This window comes from Ambystoma mexicanum, chromosome 7q, assembly GCF_040938575.1.
Source record: "Ambystoma mexicanum isolate Mex_15411 chromosome 7q, UKY_AmexF1_1, whole genome shotgun sequence".
Lineage (NCBI taxonomy): Eukaryota > Metazoa > Chordata > Amphibia > Caudata > Ambystomatidae > Ambystoma > Ambystoma mexicanum.
Window position 1 is genome coordinate 947,737,358 of NC_090941.1, and position 17,810 is coordinate 947,755,167.

Genomic DNA, 17,810 nt, shown 5'->3' on the forward strand with positions numbered 1-17,810 from the left:
TAATGTCAAGGGCCTGAATTCCCCGGCTAAGCGTAAATCGATCATCCAACGTCTCCTGGATGAAGACGCGGGTGTGGTCCTACTGCAGGAGACCCACCTGGTCCCAGTGGACTTTGGGCACCTCAGATCTAAAGACTTCCCCCTACAATTTCTGGCTTCGGATGGCACTAAAAAAGGAGGGACGGCGATCCTTTTCAGAAGGGGCCTGAATCCGCAGATCCTAAGCTCCGATCTAGACCCTGAGGGCCGCTATGTTGCTATTAAGTGCCTGTTACTGGGCCAACCATATACACTGGTGTCCGCATATGCCCCTAACATGAGCCAAACCACCTTCTATGATTCCCTGGGCACGATTCTCTCGTCCTTCTCTGAAGGCCTAAAAGTGATTGGAGGTGACTCCAATGGAGTCGCAGACCCCACGAATGACAAATCACATCCCCCCTCGCCCAAAGATCTTAATACAGCAATGGGCATCCTGTGCCTCTTCAGGACCCTGGAAGTTGTGGATGCTTGGAGAGTGCTTCATCCCACAGAAAGGGACTTCTCGTTCTGTTCATATCTCCATAGGACCTTCTCCAGAATCGACCTCCTTCTGACGTTGCCACAGATACTGTCCTATGTCAAGGACATCTCGAATGGGACACGCACCCTGTCGGATCACACTCTAGTAACCCTAGAACTTCGAGCCCACCAAGTGACCTCCGCTGGGCGCTGTTCGACCCGATCCTCAACGACCTGCCCTTGAGAGATACTATCGCCTCCGCAATCCAAAACTTTTTCAACGAAAATCGGAATGAAGGCACCTCCCCAGCGAACACTTGGGATGCCATGAAAGCGGTGGTCCGGGGGGAACTGGTCGCCCAGGGGGGCGGCATACGACAGAGCCAGGCGTCAAACCCGCTTATCCCTTGGAAAAGGAACTCCAAGAAGCTGAGAAAACCCATAAACTGAAGGGCTGGTCCCCGTAGACGCAACAGGCAATCCGTACCACCCGCAATAAACTTGGAGCGCATTATGCTGAACATACAGCTCCTATCCTGGCTAAAACTAAACAATTCTACTATGCCAAAAATAACAAGGCAAACACATTAGTGAACAAACTAGCCAAGGCAGAACAACACAATCATTGGGCTACGGGATCGCCAGGGCAGGGTCCAATATGCGAAGCGGGAGAAACTGGCAGTGGACCACCTGGTGCAGATGATGTCCACACCCCCTGGTGACCGAAGCAAACAAAGGGAATAGATATATAGAGGGCGGCTCTACCCCTCCTGAAGGACTTAGCCCTAGAAAACATAGACGTGTCCATCACAGGTGAAGAAGTCAAGGAGGTCGAGTTCCTCAAATCACAGGCCCCGGGGCCCGACGGGTTCTAGGCAAGATTCTACACAATTTTTCGGCCACAACTGGTGGCTCCCATGGTTGCCCTCTTCAACTCATTCAGGGACTCGGGCACTGTCACTCCCTTGATGGCCGAATCCATCATGATCTTACTACCCAAGCCAGGAAAAGACATGCCCACTGTCCCCATTGCTCTTTGCCCTGTTGATGGAGCCGTTTGCCCAGAGAATCTGAGCCAACCCTAACATCAAAGGCCCACTGATCGACCCTACCCAACACAAAATAGCCCTTTACGCAGACGATGTCTTGCTCACCCTCGCGGATCCCACCTCCTCTCTGCGGCACGCCCTGGCAGAAATAGACAACTATGGGAAAGTCATGGGCTTCTCCATTAACTATAACAAATCGGTGGCTCTGGGGATCGGCCTGGCACCTGGCGACCCGACAGGCCCTCACCTCATGTCCCGTACAATGGGAAAAGAAGGCAATCCCCTACCTGGGAGTCCACATCCCAGCAGACCCAAAATCAATCAGTATATCAAGCAAATCCCCCCCACCCCTTTCTGCGAACTAGAAAGAGACTTGAAGAGGTGGGCAATGCAAGAAATCTCCCTGGTGGAGCTCATCACTGAGTGCAAAATGAATCTCCTTCCCCAGATTCCTATATGCATGTTCCGCCCTTCCTGTAACGATTCTGCCGACCGCCCTTCAGGGGCTCCAGAAGAAAGTGCTTCAATTTATTTGGAAGGGCAAAAAGGCGAGGATCCCTCCTGGGGACGATGATGGGGAGCGCACGCTTGGGAGGACTGGGAGCCCCCGACCTTCAGAGCTACCAAATTGCAGCGCAGTTAGCCCACATCCAAGCCTGGCTAATGACTTTGGGGCGCCCCAGATGGGTGGAGATAGAACAATCCCAGCTCCCCCTTCCTCTGCGTTTCCTCCCACATATCCCACCTCACCTCCGGCAGAGCGAGTATGAGTTGCTAACTCCCACAAAACACACGCTGAAGGCATGGGACTGGGCCTGACGTCGCAAAAAAATCCTGAAAGGGCTAGGCCCCTTCTCCCTGGTCCTCATGAGAACCCCTCCTTCACCCCCGGAAACAACCCTCACAACTTCAAGAATTGGATTAGGGGAGGTCTGGAGTCATTGGGCCAACTTTTCGTAGAAGATCGTCCCAGAACTTTTGAACAATGCAAAGAAACTTTCCAGCTGACAGATTCACTTACATTCATCTCCGACATTGGTGCACCCACCCGCTGACCCGGCAAGCAGCAACGCGCTCCCCCTCCTCACTTGAATTAACCTTGCAAGAACTCCCGACCCGAGGAAGGATCTCAGCCTTATACAAACGCTTCATGGAGGGCTTTCTTATTTCTAAAACCCGGGGGATGGCCCAGTGGGAAGCGGACCTAGGGCATGCACTATCTGATCAGAACTGGGTGGACATATGGTTGCAAACCCACTCATCATCCGCTTGCATCACAAACGGAGAATGTGCGTACAAACTCTTACTGCGCTGGTACTACCCACCCTGCCCCCTAAGGATCCACCATATAAACCAGGCCCTGAGCCCAGCCTGTTGGAGACTATGTGGACAACCGGGCTCCTTCTGTCATATGTGGTGGTCGTGCCCGAAGGTTCAACTCTTCTGGTCACAGTGTGTAACCATATTCGCAGACATTACCCAGACGAGGATCCCACTTGAACCTGAGCCTATCCTCTTGGGGGCCCCGATCCCAGGGTGCTACCCCAGATCGGGGAGAAAAGCAAAACTTCTAACCCAATGCTTGCTGGCTGCGCGATTTGTGGTGGCTCGCACATGGAAATCGACCGAAAGTCCGCTGGTGACGCTGTGGTGGGGAAAAATGTGGGACATCCTGATTGCAGAAAAGATAACGGCGGCTAGAACCGGGGTTCTGCATCACTTCCAGGACATCTGGGCCCCCTTCCTAGATTACAACAGAAAGTTCCCGGCCCTAACTTACTTACCACAGAACATCGCAAGAATCCTGGAGAGGACGGAAACTACCCAAGCGGAAGAAGGAACATAGTGAATCCAGAGACCCAAGCGGGGCGTGGGACTTCGAGGGGGGAACAACTGGGTGGAGGGACAGGGGAAAATTGAGAAGCTAATTGCCATGCGATAATGTTACCTGTAATGTGTTCACTTTGCTCTGTTTCAAAAATAAACACTGTTAAAAAAAAATGCTTTTGCGCAAACCCTTGTTATTTTCAAACAGTTCTATACCCTTCTGAAGAAATGCTTTAACAGTTCAAATAATATTTGTGAGGTACATTTGGGGATAGCTTGTGCTACAAAATCTACAAACAAAAGAATCTAATATGTAAAACATGGCATGATAGTATGAACAGGAAGATATACCAATACCGGGCTTTGCATTGTTCTGTCTGGTTGTTGAGATGGATTTCTAGAATTTGGCCTGGTGGACAGTTTTTAGGAGGCCACCCTAGTTATATTGAACTGGGTTACTCTAAGAGATTAGCCAAAACTCAATCAAGGTAGCAATGGAGAGCAGTCAAGGCTCAGGTGTGTGTCTGTCTACATAGTGAAGCACACAATAATTCAATTTAGACAGGCAAGTAAAAATACTCTTCTAGGCCCAAAACAAACGGTATCCGGTAATAATAATGCTATATACATGGTCTCCGTATATGTCACCGGGGAAATGGCTGTGGCGACATTATATAGGTGACCATATATATAGGGACAGGGCTTGCAGGGGTGTCCCTGGCGCCCCTTGAAAAATAAGTGTTTGGGGTTGCAGGGGTGTCCGCCGCATGTTCCATGTAATAATGTCCCCTCAAAAAAATGGCAATTTTTCGGCGATTTATTTTCATGGCGATATTTTTGAGGGGACATTATTACATGGAACCAAACAAGCAGGTGATATTACACAAAATTCAATTATAAACATATATACAACCACAGTGATAAAAATGTTACTGAGGATTCCCAGCCTGTCAGCGGGGAATATTAAAAGCATGCGAGTCCATGAAAGAGCCAATGCTGGAGAACTTGACCAAAAGAAGATAAGTAAGTGATGCAGTGAGATGTAACCAAGTCACAAGAAATATGCCCTAATTCAAGTCCAAACCCTACGAATAGGGGAGCCGGGGGCGTGTGCCCAAAGTCAAAATGTTTCTTCCCAGAAAGTGTCTAATGTAGGTAGAGTTCTTGTGTTCGTGAATGTTCCAGAGAAAATATGAAAAAGTTACTAGTAGGTAAAAAATCTGTTTCTATCTTAAGATTCAATGATCAAAAAGCAGTGAAATGGAAGAATGGTATACAGTGAATATATAACAAAATTTAAAATAACAAATGAAAATATAACAAAGCTGTTTTAAAAAAAAAATAAATAAATATATATATATATATATATATATATATATATATATATATATATATATATATATATATATATATATATATATTATATAATTATATATAGGAAAGGGATAGAATGGCCACGGAGGGAGTCGGGGTAGGGTTTACAACAAAACAGGGGTGGGGGGGCCCCAATAAAATCGGTATTTTTTTATTATTTTGTCGTTGGTTCCAAATAGAGATGCCCAAGAGCTGTGGGTGCAAGGATTCTTCCGGTGAGGTCCAGGTGCTGAGTCCTACCCTTTATGGTGGAGCAATGCAGGTAGCACCAACCTTTTCAGGACACTTCAAAAGACTGGGGAAGCGGAGTTCCAGAGATGGCCATTGCACACAGGTGACGCCAGGCATCCTTCCAGTCGCGGTTGAAGAAGACCTTCCAGAGCAGGATCCTTTGAAGCTGGAAGGCTGAAATTCGACAGGAAGGCAACTTGCGCCAAAATCTGGAGAGTACCAAAGTTCCAGTGGTGAAGGTTCTAGCGAGGTAGCCCACTGGAGAGCTTATAAGTGCACTTGGTGGTCCAGGGACACTTCCGAAGGCTCAGGACGGCTGGATCCTCAAGAATTAATTGAGGCTAGTCGGTCCCACCAGTCTAGGGGTTGAGGCACCGATCAGGACCTTCATAGATCAGTTAGTCCAACATGGCTTCACTGAGCCAGACACGGTCTTCTTTGGATTTTTAGTCTGCCATCACTGGCTCACGAAAGCAGCTTTCCCCCGGGCAAGTACATTACCTTGTATGGGATTTCCTGACCTGACAGGGCAGGAAGGTGGTCAAACAGTATGGCCAAAGAGCAAGCGACAATCTCGTGTTGTGTCCGTTTTAAGACAATAGCTACTTTTAGTGGCCATAACGTGGTAAACACGAATGTGCACACTACAAATAGAACAATGTAAAAAATATAATTGCTGCTACCAGCTTGTCTTTAGGAACTGTAAAGGCATCGTGAAGAAGAACGCAAACCGATTCAAGTCTAAGGTGGGATTTCCCTACCTAAGGAAAACTAAGGAACATCTGAGTCAGAGTTCAACTGTAGAACCTGTCTGTGTCCAAAACCTATACTTGCCTTCACAATTAACTTTATACAATGTGTAGGGATATCAGCAACCAAAAGAAAACCGTGTTTATCCCAAAGTTCTGCCCCTTTCTCAAGTGTAAAGTAGTTTCAGAACAGTCTCAAAATTATCCTTCATAGACAAAAGGGAAAATAGTTTGAATCAGGACCCAGGGTTCCTTTCCCAAGGTTGAAGGCAGTACACAACAGAAGCACTGGGTTTCCCTTCCCAAGTTAAAAATAGTTCACAGTAGAAATGCTGGGGTTTCCTTCCCCAAGTTCAAAATAATTCACAGTTTGAGTAGACTCAAGATTGCCGATTTCTAGTTTTCACCTTCTGATGGTTGACCTGCATTCAATTCAGTTTTTGGAAAAATTAGCCATCTGCTTTATATTCAGTTCAATGTTCAAAATAGGTTTGTATGTTTTATAAGGTTGATCGATAAAGATTTCTTTTTATTTACACCATTGAAATGTCTATTTTGCAAGTTGGAACCTCCCAGGACTGCCCTCTTCCTTTTCTCAAGGTGTAGGGTCCCTTTAATACTTCACGTGATTGTTAATTCATTAAACAGTTCAGACGGATGTTTTTGAGAATGTGTTCCACTTCTTTCAGACCCACGCGACCACTCCACTACATTGAATACCTTGCACAATCATTGGTTCCTTCATAGCGCTCGCGGTCAGTTTCACACCGGGTTTCCTGGTCTCTGAAACTCACCGGATTCCTTTGCAGCCTTCTCGCATACCACGCTGGACTCTCTTCAACTCTGTTGGCTTCACGGTTCCCTCTTCTGCCCCTGAGATACACTGGCGCTCCCAAGGCTGTGGGACAACAAGCACTCTTTCTCTTCATCAGAAGGCAGGCCCCTCCGCATGCATCCTTCTCTTGCCTTGCAGTAATGCCAGAGATCTCTCACGCTGTCCAAGTTAGGACTGCCAGCCTCTGCAGTCCCTGGTATTCTGACCCTCGTCACACGGCAGCTCTGCATCCACCGGCTCGCAGCGGTGTCTCGCCTTTCTCTCCCTCCACTCTGTGCTTCTGTGTTCCCGCCTGTGTTGTGTGAATGAGATGCAGGTGTGAGTCCTCTTTCAATTGCCTGATTATAATTAGGATTATTAGTATGACATGCCTGATCTCTGTAGTGTGGTAGTCTTCTGAGGCTCTCTTCCTCGTCTCCATACCAGACTGGTGTGGTTGTATGCCTCCTAGTCTCTTCCTCGTCCCAGTACTTGAATGGCATGACAGACAAAATAAGGAAAGCTGGTTTACAATAACCAATAAAGGTTGGAGAAGGATTGGGTGGGTTATTAGGAAAAGGGGGATAGCATGTCTCACCCAAGGGCCCCCTACTCCCTGTCTCCAAGGACCTTCCACTCAGGAGATCCTCCCTTCCTTGTCCACCCCTGGCCTTTCCCTGGCCACCTGCGCAGTGGATCCATGGAAAATCTGAGTGTGAATACCCTCTGGTTTCTCACAGAACATATAAAAATACCCAGAAATCCCAAGTGTAATTGACTCGGGTGATACAAAATATCCCCATTGCACTGCATTGTAAGAGGCTAAGTGCAATGTTAAAAGTTACAAAAAGTAAAGGACAAAAAGGAATTTCTTTTTGCCAGTACTGTTAGTCTGAAGGAAAGATCAGTTTCCCCATAACAAAATGAGTAAAAGGAAAACATTTTGGGGTCCGTAGAACTATCGAGGGAAAATTGCTGAGAGGTATTTCCCAACACTGGTATTGCAAGCTCATTACATGTCTTGCTGGTTCAGAGACAAAACTTTGCACCACACGTTGGACAAGTGAGCCGTAGTAAATCCAGCACCAAATAGTGTATGTGTATGTGATACATACAGGGCCAGTAAAGCTGCCTGTTGCCCATTGTCCTGCACTGTTCAGAATAAGAGCCCAGTCCTTCAGAGAATTGACAGTGGGGTTCTTTTTTCTCTCAATTAGAATCTGCAGGATACTAGAATGGAACCACATGTCTATCTGCCTCGTATAATCCTGATTTGCGGTCTTGGTGGTTGAAGCCGTTACTGATCCAGGAGGATAAGACATATTAACAGTCACTAGCTGATGGCATGCAATTAGACAATCTATTGAAAGAAAGCCACATACTCTCTTACATGAGATGTGCCTGGAAGAAAATAACTGCTTATATGATGGCAAATACATAACCAGTCTTCTAGTATAAAAGTATCCTTTCTCCATTTTAAAATCAGAATTTTAAGTCCTGATTTAATGTAAGTGTTTACCATTTAGAGTTGTGACAATTGTGTAGCTTGTATGCTGTTGATTATTGGTCAATATTTCCATGGGACACCAAACTACCTAGGATTGTTTTAGAATATTGTTGATCGTGGAAGATGGTTAATTTTTATACTCTGCACTAAGAACAGCTAATTTGACTCAACTTGATGTATCCATTGGCTCTGTTTATTTTATGTGTTATCTCTCTTTGACTTTTAAAATCATATCCTGGATCTGCATTTTATTTAAGTGGAACCTTTGATATGTGTTGTAAGTTTTATGACTATTGTCGAAATAAACTATTTATATACATAATCGGAACATAGAATGGGCATTGAAAGATTTCAGGATTTATTCCCTGGCTGGATCTTTGTAAACTGGAACCAATTTGAGGACGAGGACTGAAACAACAGTAAGACTATTATGAAAACCTTAGACTACTTGGTGGAGAGGAGCCCTGGCTGTTAATTCCCAAAGTTCCATAACAAAGATAGTAAACTTTGTTACTTGTCTTTTGAATGTTGTCACTTGCACAAAATAGGTCTGTGCCATGTAGAAATTACAAAAAATGGTGCAATAAAAATAAATTACTTGGCTAAAGGGGGCTAGGACCTGTTTGAATCCAATAAGCGAAGGTTGGAAAGGTTTTCTCGTTATAAAGAGATCAGTAAATTAGATCTACAAGCTAATTTACCATACATATGTACACAGTTTATACTATGCCCCCCATATAGGCTTTGCCAAAAGAGTGCCACAGGTAAGGAATTGGCTGCTTTAGAAAATCGGAACTGAATCAATAAATATGTAAAACTGAGACAGTTTGAGACTTAAACTAGGAGTATGCCCCAATGTTTTGTTTACATGGGCTATTTGAAACTGTTCTCAAATACAATGTACAATGTTTTAGATTCACTGCACTGATAGCAAGATTGCATATTTCCATTGGGCAGATAAAAGGCGGGGCTTTACACACAAGGTCTCCCTAAAGGGCTTGACCTACAACAACAGAACTTAACAATCGTTCCCAGAGCTGGTGACCACTCAGTCCGTGCCCAGATACATGTTTCATATTGGGGCATGTTTTGGCTGTATTAGATACTTAAATGCACTTTTTGTATAAACTGGAATAGCACAGCAAAATGATGGAAAAATTATACTGTGCGGTGCCATCTTCGATCTGAGTGTAAACTCTATACTTGCATGGGGTTAAGTGCAATCTGACTACTGACTTCTTTTTTTACATTTTGTAATTGATGAATTTGGTTACTGTCTTATTTCTTTAGGAAGCATTTCAAAGGATTCTGATAATGAAGTATTAAAGAAAAGAAAAATAAATGCCCTTCAAAAATGTATCAGGAGTTCAGATGAGGAACCTTTGGAACATGCAAATGGCATTCGCATCCGGAAACGACTTAATCGCATAGAAACAGATGACGATGATGAGGATGAGGAACAGGAGAAGTCAGCTGAAAAGGTTGTTAATGTGGCTGAAGAAAAAACTGCTTCTGCAGAAAAGCTTGCAGTCCCGCCTTCACATAATGAAGGCAGAAAGAAGTCTTCGTACCGCATAGAGAGTGACGATGACGATGACTTTGACAATGTTGGCAAGGTAGAAAGCCCTTTGGACTACAGTCTTGTTGACTTGCCTTCCACCAACGGACAAAGCCCTGGGAAAACTATTGAGAACTTGATTAGTAAACCAAGTGCAAAGAGTCAAGCCCCCAAGGACAGGACAGCCAACACGAGCTTGGCGCCAAATGGGACTGATAGTGGGCATGATGTGTTGGCACCAGAGGAAGATGAAGATGAACTTTTAAAAGTAACTGATCTTGTGGATTACGTCTGTAACAGTGAACAGTTATAAGACTTCCTTATGTTTTTGTGCTAATTTATTCCATGGTAGCTCTCATACCGGGCCAGTTACTACAAGCTATTTTATTCCTCCCAGCAAACCCTCAACTTCAGTATCCCTTTGTTTTTAGACACAAATGTTTACCAGTCCTGCAGTCTTTCTATGAAGTGACCTGTTTTGATCTTTAAAGATAAATGATTGCTGTAAATTCCCTTTCATCATTTTCTTTCTTTTAGTCTGTGGTCCTCAGTAATTTCATTGAAGAGGCGTGATTACAAGAATAACATAAAGCATTTGTACACTTTGTATTTCCTGTCCACAGGCATTTGAAAAGGGTGGGCTAAAATGCATTCCAAATTCACAAGTCCCTCAATTTTCGCGGGCAGGTTGGGAGGATAGGAGACGGGAAATAAGCACTTGTGCTTTTAGCTTTTTCATACAATATATATTATATTAAAATATTCACTACTTAGGTTACGATTTACAGGCAGTTGAATAATAAATTATTAAATAACGTTACTGTGGTGTTTGCGAATTGTAGGCAACCTACAGTAAATGGCTCAGTTTTAACTTACTTAAAACCAACGAAGAAACTGGCCATATGGAAGGGGAGAAAAAGTTTAATATTTTTAGCAGCTTATTTTTAATGTATAGGTTTAAAACCCACTTCTGTCTACATAGTTCAGCTAAACTGCATTGCAGAAGTTATCTCTGCAGGGAGTGATTGTTGACTATGGACACTAACCAATTGAGCATGCCCTTCATAGTGCAAGGTACCATGTAGTAAGCATTATGAAGATAATTGAAAATTCACAGAAAATCTCTACACCCTGCAGGGTTTAGATAGCAGCACTTTTCCTCGCACTGCTAAAATCATGCCAAACGTCATCAATAACCACTCTTTTACTGTCCCTCAAAACCTTTGCGTGGTCATTGAATACCCAGAATTGCCCTCCCTAGAAATAGTATTTGCATAAATATATGCTGACTTTGCACATTGCAATCCCAAACCAATCTGATACGATGACAGTGCTGTTTTTGTGGTGTTGTATTTATAATTTAGTGCCCAGCAAATGAACTAATTTGGTAAAGTGTAGGACATAATTGAAACTCAGAAGATCCATACACCTATGCACACTGTTATGGTATTAAGACCATCCAAGCCATTGTTGATCTGGCCATGGAAGTCAATCTCTTGGTGTGAAAGTCACTCAGATTGCATGTCCAGATGCATCCAGCGAACTAGCCAGATTAAACATTCATTGGTGGTTCTTAATCCTTTAGCAGGATTTGCAAGGCACTTGAAATTGTATAGGCAGAGTATGTCTGATGAGTCAGCCTAGCGATGGTCCAACAAGTGAGTATTGTGTCCACATGCATGCACAGAGGCATTAAACACATGAAAACAGACTGCCAGCATATTTCTCAACTGAGATTAAAAAGTGATTGGTCCATTTGTGCCCATAGTAGCTACTTCAAATTGAAGTCAACTGGTGCATTGGTTTCTTATTTCTGTATGTTTTTCTTTTTAACAATGTCTGAATGTTTTAGCAGGTATTGAATATAGTGTTGCCCTGTGACAAGTAGAGGTTTGTCAAAGTTCATCTTAAAATCTGCCAGGTAATCAACAGCTGAATAGAGGAATCTAGTATTCTTTTGACTGGCAATGGAGAAGAACCTTTAGTTGTCTGTGGCTTCCCATATCAGCATTGACCTAAAAGAATCAGCTCATTGAAAATGTTTTTTAATGTTTGAATAAATCATTTATTATATGATTCACACCAAACCTGGAATTGTATGTACAATTATGTTCTTGTGTCTCTCTAACATGACAGCAAAGGTATGTGTTAACATTTTTGTGATTGAGAAGGAATATTTGAGTGTCTTTTGAGGTATGTATACTTCTGTTTATGGACCACCAAAGGCTGTAATGCAACGTACCTACAACTCTATTTAAAAAAGTGAACGCCTAGTCTTTGAACCTGGCTGTGCCTTTTGTCGGGCAACGTAACATTTTGAGTAATCTCTTCAGTGTGCTGCTCCTTTCTAGAATTCCTTTAAGTATGCACAGATGTGCAATCACTCATTTAAGAGATGGTCAACATTTTCATGTGGATCCTTTGCACTTGATCTGGCACTTGATGAGTTGCTTCAGAAAAAGAAAGTTGTTAAATGTGTAGGCATGTTTAATGTCTACATTAACAGTGGGATACACTTCCAATGTAAAAACGGCAATGACAGTGTGCAGCAGTCATGGCCAAAGTATACTTAATCTTAAACAAATAGGAAGCATCCCTCTTATTTTAGATAATTCTCTGCTTTCCACGGTTTACTGTACTCATCAGTCCCTGTTCTGGTACAGGTCTTCCTGACCAGATTAATGCTGAGCCCTTCTAGACTTAGCTCTACGTTTCCTCCTCAGATTCTGTCTACCCATCTCCCATTCCTTGTAGATGGTCTGCAATACTTCTGTGTCTGGGACCCTTTTGGTGTTATTTCACTTGCTTTCTCCTATTTCTCTACAACCTTCCTTGGTCATGTCCCAGATATTTTTGGGTCTTTCCGTTCCTATGCAGACTGTTAATTCTCTGCTGGACATAACTTCCCCGTGGTGCCAGGCTCTGCTTGGTAGCTGTTGACTCCTGTGTATCACATCTAAAATGCCCATATGTCCCTTACTTGCTCACCCTGCAACACAAAGGCTGACTGAAGTCTTCCCTTTGACAGTTTTCTCAGCTGGATTTGGAGGGTGAGACCTACTCTTTCTGACAGCTAGTTAGCATGTGATTCGGCTTGGAGAATTGATATCCTTCCATTTCTCTGTTTGCACCTCACTCCACCATCCTAGTTCTTTGTCCTTTGCTTCAACTCCTTAAGAACTTTAGCTACCTCTGATCTGCCTCCACGTTCATCCAGCGGCAGGAAACGCATATGTAAGAGACTGTGTATGAGGCAGAACCCGCAAGTCCCTGGGCCTGGCCTCTATAGGAACATATGAAAACAATGTCCTGCAGCGTGTCTTGCCAGGTAGCGACCCTCTGCTTATGGTTGATTAGAAGTCTGTGGAAAGAACCTTGAAAATACCTGGCTGTTTATAACAACGTACAAAGATGTGTAGAGGTTGTAAGATATGAAATCTTTCCTTTAAGCATTTGTAGACCAAAAAAAGGTACTAAAGGAGAATACCATTATCTGTGCCTTTGCCGACACGTGCTTCACCCAGAGGACTTTTTCAAAGCTAATTGGTTTGTTGATTCCTGACTTCACAACCTACAAGACTTTATGTATTGTGTTTTAAATGCTTTGAGATGCCCAGCAGAAACCTTGCTGCCTTCTTTCCAGCAACAGCCTTCTCTGGCGGCCATTTATCAGACCTTGTCTGCAATTGTACGCTAACTGGTTTGTTCCTCACACCACCCACCATTGAGACCATTCAAGCTCCAGCAACCATATCTGTGATACTCAACCTCATTGAAGTGCCTGCTTTTTCTCTACCTTAGGAACCCTAGACTTTCTTTTCATCAGAAGATCACCCTGCTGTTCTCCTCCTACTCTTAAACCCACCCCCCCCAACTGAATGTTGAAGATTTGCCACATTTCAGGAAACCTAGAAAAGTAAATTACACAGGAACTGAAACACCTTTCCATTTGCAACAACTTCTACATCTGTCATATAGCCTCCACGATTATTCTTTGTTCTCTACCTTCGCATGCCTATCCAAGCCGGTAATATTGTTAAAAGAAAGAGGCAATTAAAACTTGAATATTCAATAACTGGCCCTACTATATCAACTTGACTGGCAAAACCATCCTCACCTCTGAAACCTGCATAATCCACAATGCAAGTGCCACCACAGCTAAATGGATCAACATATCTGGTAATGCACACTTAAATGTCTTAAACATTCCTCCACCACCAGCTTCGACTTTCTAGTGTCAGAAAACTCTTCGATCTCCACATGAGAAAAATCAAGAGCCAAGGAGCTTATCCCTCAGGTTTAAAAAACGTGGTGCAAACGTCCTCAAAATTAATCCTAAAAAAAAAGTCATATGCATTTCTGTTGTCTCTCCCTCTTCTCGCCGACCGCTCCCCCTTCCCCAACCTCCCCCCAAGGATCATACTCTCATAAAACCGTTCCCGACAAGCTTCCAAAAAGCTTTGCTTTTGTTTTGCTGTAAAGTGTTGATCATCTAAATGTCTACACTGCTGTACCGCAAGGTATCTCTGATATGCATCAAAAGTGGCAGAATTGCACCTATTGCAATGAAAGAGAAAATGGAACCCTTTGGACCTGCCCAACCTGAGACTTGTTACAAAGCTTACCAGTCCTTGGTGTGGTTATTAAAAAGAAAAGTGGTAACCCACTTCTCTATAATCACTCCAACACTCACTTCTGCTATTACCATTTGGGATATAGCCAGAGAAGCATCCTTAATATGGCAGCTCTTCAGTTGTTAGGTGAGGTATTTTATATTTCGAAGGATGGTGCGGACTGCTTACTGGTACTTCTCGACCACTGTTGCAAATATTGACATTGCTCTGCACCTTATCCACTGTGATAGAGACATGGAGAAATGTTCCGCAGTGGTAGTTCTTTAAAACTGAAGTGCGTCACAGCACATGCAAATGGAATCCTTTTTACCAAATACGTGCACTCGGTTGCTGGCTATTCTGGTTACCAGGCTACCCAAGAGAGACTGCTGTCATCATGGTAAATATCCTGCCTTGCCATCCGTAAGCGATGGATGGTGCAACATCTTTCCTCAAGACCATTTCATTAGAGCCCTTCAATAGCTCCCTTTGTCAATAATCGGCATTGGCTCACCTCTGCAGCCTCACTGGACATCCCCAACTATCCCCCCTTCAGCGAAGTCTCTAGGCTTCATTCTTGGTTTCCATCTACATGTTGAACAACATATCTCAAAGTTGACCTTGTGCATATCTCAAAGTTAAAACTTTGCTTTATAAAACCTAATGCACCACTTCCATCACCCCCTGCCCCGCCTCCAGAATATTTGTTGTAGCACCAAGAGTCCCTCAGCTACCACTTGCATATCTCAACGATATTCTGCTAATTGCTGCTCAGCTCATCTGTGATAAAAAATCAGACCACATTACCTCCCTCCCCCTTTTCTTTCACTGGCCTCCTTTGGGCGCAGAAAAGTCTTCTTGCTTCATCTGCATGGCTAATTCTTTCAACCAGGCTATGATAGAAAGGAACTTGAAACCACTGGAGGTACATGCAACACCAGAAGTGAGGGCATTTTTCAAATGAGTTACCATGGCAAGATATTCCAATATCTACAGGAGGCTGTTTCTTATGTAGTCTGTTGGGTCTAGAACTTCACTTCTGAAGCCATTACTCACTACGACTTCCATCTCCTTCTGTAGCCTGCTAAAGGCTTGTTTTCCCCCCTCAACCGCCATCACCCTCACTTGGACTCTTGTGATTCTAGTCCTCTGTCTCCACGTTACTTCTGACCTTCGCCATAGTTGGTCTGCCTCACCACCACCTTTGTCTTTTGCCCCATCCGTTGTCCAACCCCGGTCTTGCTGACTTGTGAAGCTCACCACTACCCTTTGGGACTAAGTTCACACGTGTTTAATAATTTAAACGCACTGGATTACTTGAAGGGATGTTTTGATTGAGCAGCGTCATTGGTTACGATGTACGTCAGTTTGCATTTTGCTTTCTTAAAGTCAGGTACCACAACATAGGAACGGTGTGTTCAGTATAGCTTTGCTCTACTACTTTATGCCACTGCCTTTCATATTACAGCCCTTACATGTTATATTGTGGTTATAAAATACATTACTGCAGCTCTATTATGTGGGTGGGTCTTGCAGGAAGGCAGTCTCCCTTTAAAAAGTATTGACGATCCACCACCTAACTTCAAAAGAATGGATGAATTGTCAAACTCTGTACTATTCAGTTCCAGTGTTCATTCTCCTCTTCATTAATACTTTAAATGCTTAAAGCACTGATGTAGAGCGGCATCACACTTTTGGAGAGGCAGACTACCAATCTCATTGACTAAATAAAATATGGTTAGTGAAATGGTCGTTCTTGCCAAGATTACATGTGCAAAATAGAGGGTTTTGCACACAGGACTGGGCAAATTAATGCACTGGTATACTGGAGCAGTCACATTGAATGGCACTGTTCTCCTTTGTGCCTAAGTGGTGAATACATGTAGAATATTGTTCTTCTATACCTGTAAAGCAAATAAATTAAATCTTGTTTTTCAATTATTTAGCATTTTTTATTGTTGTGCATTGAAAGTCTGCAATGCATTCTCTTGTTATATCCCTGAAATTGCTGAGGCAGTCTCAACAAAGGCAGATGGGGAGCAGGTGCAAGTGGATCTAGATCACCTGGTCTAAATCCCGCCCACCTTCTTAGCCCTGCCTCTTCCTTCCTACTCTTAACTCTTAGATCAAGGGTGTCTCTCGCATGGGCGTCCGAAGTGAAGGGCAAGTCTTGTTTGGACCGGGAGGACCCAGCGCCCGACTCCCTGCTCAGGCAGCAGGTAAGCATGCACCAACATGTGTTTACTCCCTCTGTCCCCACAGGCCATCCCCTCCCCCTCTAATCCCCCTGTGATGTTCCCTTGTGCCCCCCCTTCCTACACACAAGTGTTTCCTCTTTTGCTTGATTCTTCTACACTGCTTATCCTCCCCCAGCCCCCTCCAGCTTACTTCTGCATGTGTCAAAGTCTTGTGGCCAATGCTGGATTGACTTTTGTGGACCACCTTTCTCAACTCTCATGCTGGACTTCCTTTGCATCTTGTACTTATGGTGGCCCTGAATCATGCTGTTCCCATCTTCATCTTGGATCCTGGCTTGCAACATTGTGTTAATACTGACTTATAAAATTTTATTTGGTTTCCCCTCTTGCTTCTCCACTCGTTTTAACTGCTTACTCTCTGCTCTTGCCTCCTCGCCCTTACTCTTGTCAGAATTGGCCCTGGACCTAGTATGATAGCAACCTCGTCTGTCTCCTCCCCCTCCCCTTACTTGTTCCCCCCAGCACTATCTAGTACGATAGTCGCTTGTTTTGTTCCTCCCTTTCTCCCCCTCCCCTTACTTGTTCCCCCCAGCACTATCTAGTACGATAGTCGCTTGTTTTGTTCCTCCCTTTCTGCACCCCTCTCCATCACTGTTTGTTTTTCTAAGGCTCTACCAGAAATGTCGTCAAGCCTAGTACGGTAGTCGCCTGTCTGTTTCCATTTCATTCCCACTCTTCCCCTCCCTTCTTTATCTATGTCTTTGCGCTTGCGCTATCTGAAATGTCATCAGGCCGAGTATGATGGTTAATTTCACATCCTTACTGTTCATGGCCTGTAAGAATGTCATTATATTTTCCCTTGTTCCCTCCCTTGAAGCGCTTTGAAACACATAGTTTATTTATATAGCGCCTATACACAATCCTATAATTCTCTGGCGCACGCTTGCCAAATCACTATTATCACCCTAGTGGGTGCTTTGATGCTATGTGTGACGTGCAACAGGCCAGGGGCGTCCATCAGAAAGTTAGTTCAGATTGAAGGGCACATATTTGAAACCTATGCTTTGCCTGAGGATTGACAGTTGAATTGTTTTAAAATAATTTAACCTAAGTTTCTGTGCCATCTTTTGTATAAAAAACAAAGTGTTTTGCTTAGTTGATGGATCACGGACCAGACCTATCGTACACCGACAAAGATTTGTGCCTACTGTAATGGTATATTGCAAACACATTGTTTTGTAAAATGCACCATGGTGCAAATGTTTTCACTTTCCCAGGTCGGAAGCATAAGCTCCTCCCCTTCATACTATCGATTTGTACTGCTTATTTTCTGGTATCAGACAAAAAGATAATCCAAGTGTAAGATTGTGATTGGAATGTTTGCTTTAT

General features: G+C 43.8%; 1 protein-coding gene across 1 annotated transcript in view; it reads left to right on the forward strand.

Moving 5' to 3' along the window:
• Nucleotides 1-11,697, forward strand: part of RSF1 (remodeling and spacing factor 1) — a 1,138,572-nt gene extending 1,126,875 nt beyond the window's left edge. The window contains exon 16 of the mRNA XM_069639968.1: nt 9,343-11,697. Within this exon, the coding sequence (XP_069496069.1) occupies nt 9,343-9,923 (581 nt within the window). The 3' untranslated portion in view covers nt 9,924-11,697. The remainder of the gene's footprint in view (nt 1-9,342) is intronic.
• The last annotated feature ends 6,113 nt before the right edge of the window (nt 11,698-17,810 follow it).